The 6,271-nt window shown below is 38.3% G+C and overlaps 1 protein-coding gene across 1 annotated transcript in view; it reads right to left on the bottom strand.

Annotated features, from left to right (window-relative positions):
* The window catches only part of SORCS2 (sortilin-related VPS10 domain containing receptor 2), a 108,816-nt gene that overhangs the window by 29,282 nt on the left and 73,263 nt on the right, over positions 1-6,271 (bottom strand). The window contains exons 13-16 of the mRNA XM_008948478.1: positions 5,179-5,299; positions 3,698-3,831; positions 3,003-3,131; positions 1,450-1,621 (exon numbers count right to left, since the gene is read on the bottom strand). Coding sequence (XP_008946726.1) covers positions 1,450-1,621; positions 3,003-3,131; positions 3,698-3,831; positions 5,179-5,299 — 556 coding nt within the window. The remainder of the gene's footprint in view (positions 1-1,449; positions 1,622-3,002; positions 3,132-3,697; positions 3,832-5,178; positions 5,300-6,271) is intronic.

The raw sequence follows: 6,271 nt of genomic DNA on the forward strand, positions 1-6,271 counted from the left end.
GGTAGCTAAATTTAAAAGGAACTGGGGCTTGCAATTCCATGCAAAATAGATTATTGTCATGATATTATTTATCTATACATTCAGCCAACAGAATCTGAGAAAAAAGAATAACTGCAATTATAAATTATTTTTAATTCTAAGGCCACTTGAAAACTGTTCAAGCATACCCAAAACCGGTCTTACTCCCTGATGTCTGGCGTTCCTGCACCTAGTAGCATGTATTCACACAAGCTAGTAACTTCAGCAGAGAAAATGGCATGTTTTGGCTTATCCTAGTAGAGCTGCTTCTTAAACTCAGTATGTAGATTAAATTCTAAGGAACGCTCGGGACACTGGGGTATAAGCATTATTCTTAGCCATAGGGGGCAGCAAATTGCTACGTTTCTTCTACAGCTTCCACTCCGATGTACCAAGCAAAGTCTTCATCAGAAAACACAGCCTGGGATTCCCCTCAAGATCCCTCACTTATAAAGATTTTTAAATATTTTTAAATGTTTTACATATTGCTACAGAGATTCATGAAAGCATCAGTAGGAAAAAAAGTCAAACTGCCAATCAGAATCATTAGAAGTCCAAATTGCAACCAAATGCTCTATTCTTCAAATAAACATTTCCACAGAAATTATAAAAAGACACAGCAGTAAACTGTTGGGGCACTGCAAGAGTTGAGATGCAGAGCCTGTGAAGCGTTAAGCAGCTCGGTGTTCTGCACGTAACCTTCTTGATTCCATTACAGAAATAAATCCCCAGTGCCCGATTTATATTGCACTGGTTTGCCAAAATGTGTGAACTTTCTTCAAGTTCTTGCAAATCAGTGGGGTTAGCCAGGAAGTAAAATACTCCAGTAACCTGAGTGCAGCAGTTATAGACTAATGCTAAGAAACAAGCACTAGAAAACAAACCCATGGCAAACAATCCAAAAGTTACTCACTGCTGTTGGTCAGAGCCTTAGGGCATTGTCTCTCTCAATAAAAAGAAGAAATACATCTTTGGCAACACAACTAATAAATGTTTTTATGCTGTATTATTTGCTGATTTCTGTAAAGCTTTGCTTCATTCCTTTCTGAAAGGCAGTCTCAAAAACACTTAAACCAGAATATGAAATGTTCTCTGTGTTTCTGTTCTCCTCCGATACAGCAGTTGCAATTTTCAGTCCAAGGAGACTTCAGTAATTTAGATCTTTTGATTCTCCAAGGACCCTTTGCCTTTAAGGAGCAATGACCAACTATGCTGCTGAGGAGTCATCCTGTTGGACAGAACGCGGTGGTTCACAGAACTTCCTGGATGGATTGTCTGATTCACTTGAAAACAGAAGTTTCAATATTTAGAGTGTCATTCATCTTTGTCTCAAGCAGAAATTATATCTTCATTCAGTAACGAAGTATGTAGGAGTAAAATGAACCCTAAAAATAGCAAGGAAACTTTCATAAAGGCAATGCTCATTTCTACCTGCTCTTGCTTCACGATGAAGGTGATATCTTCCCCAGGCTTAACAGCCAGGCTTTCTTCTTTGATGCTGATCTGCAGTCCCTTGGGAGCAATCAGTGGACACATATGCTGTGCTAAGTTCTGCTGCAGGTCTATGCCACCTTCACACACATTGGAAACAACTTTCCTGTATCTGCAAAAATGGTGAGCAGGGAGCACACTGAATCAGAGGTGAGCAAAAGAATATCATCAGAGGCACCAAATGGTGAGTGTGATGGTAGCTAATGAATTTCCTGGGTTGAAACCCCACTCATGATGCAAATACTTTGATGAGGGATTGCCTTTACTGAGGAAAATCTGTTGAAAAAAGAGGGTGTGGACCACAATGAGGATTTAATTTGTATGCATTGGAAAAATCTGCCTTTTCAAATCTAGAAACATGCCTGACCAGCCCTCCATGAGCTAGACAGCCTGTTGTCCTCTCTGCCATATCCTTTCCTAGCATTCAACAGTCTTGAATAGTCTCGAAGTCTTGGTTCAACCCCCAAATATCAGGAAGAAATCAGACCAAGCAGCTTCTTCAGTAACCCAGAACCAACAGCTTAACTGTTGTTCTCAAATCTATGCATTTTTAAAAACATTTAAAGCATTTCTTTAACATAACAGTATAAAGAAGTGAAAAGCCTAACACTTTGAAAGAACTAATAATGAAAACTTGGATGTGTACAGTAATTATTTACAGATCAGCTTCACTCAGGTATGTTATTTTTAAACATCCTTTAAAATCAGAGTCAGATTTCACTCTTTTGAATTTCTGCTCTGTATATTGGAGCTGTCAGCTGCAACCCAAAAGGCATCATTTTCCTCAGTAAGGCAAATATACACAGAGACCGCGAGTCTATTGCCAGACTTGACATTTCATTCATTTGGTTCTCATCTCCACAACCAACAGAGATGATGTTATGATAAGCCAGAATAGATGCCAGCTGCAAGTTATTCTCAGCACAGACATCAGGCTACATTGTAGTGTGCATTCTATATGGTATTGTTTACAGTTACTAAAGCTTTCCTTTGATTCTGAGTGTCCCATATGGTCAGGAAAAGAACCTATTCTCCATAGAATTCCTCACCCCTATGGAAGGGCGAGACTGGGAAGTTCTTTGAGATGTTATTGGCTCCTCAGAGTAATTCATTGGATTAAAACTGAAAATTGGTCTGAACCCAAGTAATGAGCTAAAAGGAAAGGCTCTGAATGGACATTCCCATCAGAAGTGCAACAATGGCTACAAAACGTTACAAAAAATGTATTTAAAAAATACTGAAAACAAGACAGCTCCCCCTTTTCTCAAATGGATTAGTTTATGAACTGCTCTGAACATATAAAGTAGTATTTCTCTTTCATTAGTCAGTAGGAAGCTTCTGCACATGCTCTAAGTCCGAGTCAGAACTTTTGCATTTCCCAGTTTTAGAGTTCTTATTTACATTTCTTCAACTCCCTTTTGTGGCCCTAGGTCAGAATATTCTTCTCCTCCCTGGAAGCCTCTGTAACCCAGTCAAACACAAAATCAGCTTACCCAGTGCTGCTGGTGTACGCCTGCCCCAGCACACAGTCTTCAGGAGGTGCCTCTGGGTTAAACCAAAAGTCAGCAAAGCATCTGCTAGACTCTGACTTCAGAGGTGCAGAGCGCTCAAACCCATAGTCACTGAAAAACATCCACACCAAGTGTGTTACTATCCTCTCTTCATTCAGCAGTCTCATTTGGGATGGATAAGACTACTTTATTAAGAGCAAAAAGACTTTTTTAGTATTATTCTACCGGGTGAATATACAAGTTGATAAAACCGGTTCTGTTCCATGTCTAATTTCAAAGGGAGTTGTGCACACTTAGGGGAAAAACTGCTTGTAATTACTTTGTCGGTTCTGCAAAATTAACTCTCTTGGTGGCTTAGATTTTTAAAGGTTTCCTTTGCCACTAACACACTTCTGGTTTTTTGCTTCATTTGCAAATAGAAGGCATTTATTTGCCTCATAAATCAAATCAATGGTCATTTTTCAAGTCTTGATCAATAGAGAAAAACGTCAGGATTTGTTCAGTCAGGTGAAACAAATACTTAAAGCATGGCAATGGTTTTAAACAAATCCAAACAACAGGTTGCCTATTTGCTTAGACATGGCTATGTGGGGAGTAAACAGAGTAAAATAAACCTATCTCAAACTCTAAGCCACTATTTACTGGCAATAAGTCTAATGCTCCACAGACAGACTCACCATAAGAAATCTGAGTTCGCACATTCACAAACTTTGGATGTGAGAGCTGATGTGAAACTTCTCCCTTTAATGCACCATGATGAAATCTTCCTCTTTCGAAAGCTCCTCTGCTGGCCCATGATGCAATGATCACCCTGAAAATCAAAGCACTGGATTTACTGCACACCATAACTTACACCACACAGATGTGACCTTATGTTGCCCTGAGAAAGTCTGGTCTTGCTGCCAAGGCTATAAATTTGTATCAACTCTGTCATATTCAAAAGTACAGTTACAGAAAGCTCCCATATTCACTGCTGTCCCCTAACAGGCCATTATAGAGTTATAACATATGCAGTATGTCAGGGCACAAATCCAAAGATGTGCATGAAAATTCAAGTGAAATTTAAGCCTTTTTTTCACGTGTGTGCAATCTAGGCAGAATCCTACAACTGTCTGTTTAAAAATTGAGTGTGGGTGCAGATAGGTGAAGTTCTATCTATATCACCATGTCTCATGCCATCAGTCAATACAAAACACCAACCATGTGGACACAGGTAGAATGAAGACTACCAGAACAAACTCCAGTGGTAACAGGGCAGCTGCAAATACGCTGTCAAAGTCATTTGAGTAGTTTCTAACTTCTGGAAGACATTTCAATGCTAAAATCCCAAGATATAGTTACTCTTTAGGCGTAGATCTGCGTAACATTCTTTGTAAATACACTGCATTCTCAAACAATAAGTGTAAAATTAAGCATGAAAACTAGCAAATGAGAGCTGGAGAGTTCCAATAACACAGGGTAGCATGTAAAAAAAAAAGACAACCCTGCAAAGAGTGTGGGAACAAGTGTACTGGAAAAAGCAAAACTTAATAATCAGAATGATTATGAATAAATATGACATATTCCATTTAATATAAGAAAAAAAAAAAACAACTTATACTGGTCTCTTTCATCAATACATTGTATAGAGAAAGTAGCTTCCCAAAATTTGATTTGGCCAGAGCACCAGGATTAGCACAGCCTCAATGCATTACTGTAGAAACGGTATTGCCCAAAACAAATGGACTCCATTACACGATTAGTCCATTGAGATCCTAAATTACTTCTGGAATGAGCTTTACTTATGGCAATTTATATATGAGTGCAGTATGTGGTCAGGATGTTGGCAGAACACATGACTGCATGTTGAAATTGCTTCAATCAATATTACACATTTTAGTTATGGTAGATGCTTCACAAACCAGCAGGACCACCTATTATTATGGCAGATCACCAGATCTGCTTCCACCATTCCCACAACACAGATCACACAGCCAAAGGGAACACAAAATCCTCTCCCATTTTAAACTATCGTAAAATCAGCAAATACCAACATAAGGAGATAAAGCTGTGGATGTAGCATCCAAATTCTACTTGAAAACATTTTCCTAGCATACAGTTCTACACGAATCTGAAAGCTATGGAAAAGCTGTGGCAGTTAACATGCTATCATGAATACCTGTAGATTTGTGAGCTCCCAAGACTCATAGTCATCATCGGTGCACTCCCTGGGGAAGGATGGTCTGAAGTCCACCTTCACTAGTTCCCAGTCCGAACGGTAGCTGATATGCCCAAAGACTCTGGACAAAAAGATCAAAAGTAAAATCTTACTGCAAAGATATACCACACATCTGAGATTCAGATTTTCAGTTCAATCCTTTCCTTTCCACAGTCATGTTTCTCTACTAAAAGGTAGTTTAATATTTATGCCATTTTTATTCCTCTTCCTATACAATGTGTCTAGTTAGGAAACACTTGCCTATTGTTTATAAAACTTTACAATGAAAAAAATATAGCTCATAGATTACAGTTTGGTTGTTTTTTTTTGTGTTTTTTGTTGTTGTTTTTCCCAATATTTTTGTCTACTACCTTATCACAAGGAACAGACAGAGCTCTCAGATTTTGACAGGGACCTCAAATCAGGGAGCAAAATCCAGGATCACCAGATTCAGCTCTGTCACTCTCTCCTTATGATTATAGTGCAACTTCTTCAGTTGTTTTGTTTTTTAACTTCTGCAGATTTCATATGACAATTTGCTATTGTTTAAACTCACAGTGGTATCATGAAATTGTATTCATTTCTAAGGAATACACTGCATCTACACATTGTGCTGAAGAACCCTGAGTCTTCTCTTCATTTCAGATAGACCAACGTATAACAAAAAGCAGCCACAAACTGTAAATTTCTTTTTGGAAGGAAAAAAAAAAAAAGGAAATCTCATTACTTTAAAAACCAAGCTGCACTTTCAAAGCAGCCAACATTTTCAAAGTCAGAATATTTATTTCCAAAACAAAATGGGTATGTATGACATCCAGCAACAAATTAGAAACGATAAAGGCTCTAATTTGGGCCAAAATCAAATATATTTGTGGTGTGTATCAGGCTTATGTGGCTTACTTGCCAAAGAATTTAAAGTTGAACCTGAAGCCAAAAATTTCTGTGGAGTTCATACTGCACAGAGTTCATATTCCAAGCTTTAGCAGCATTCTTCAAACTAATTCATTCCTTTTGTTTTGCCCTCAGCTTTGTCCAAAAGCAGACACAGCAGGAA

The sequence above is a fragment of the Merops nubicus genome, unplaced genomic scaffold, assembly GCF_000691845.1.
Source record: "Merops nubicus isolate BGI_N331 unplaced genomic scaffold, ASM69184v1 scaffold71, whole genome shotgun sequence".
NCBI classification, from domain to species: domain Eukaryota; kingdom Metazoa; phylum Chordata; class Aves; order Coraciiformes; family Meropidae; genus Merops; species Merops nubicus.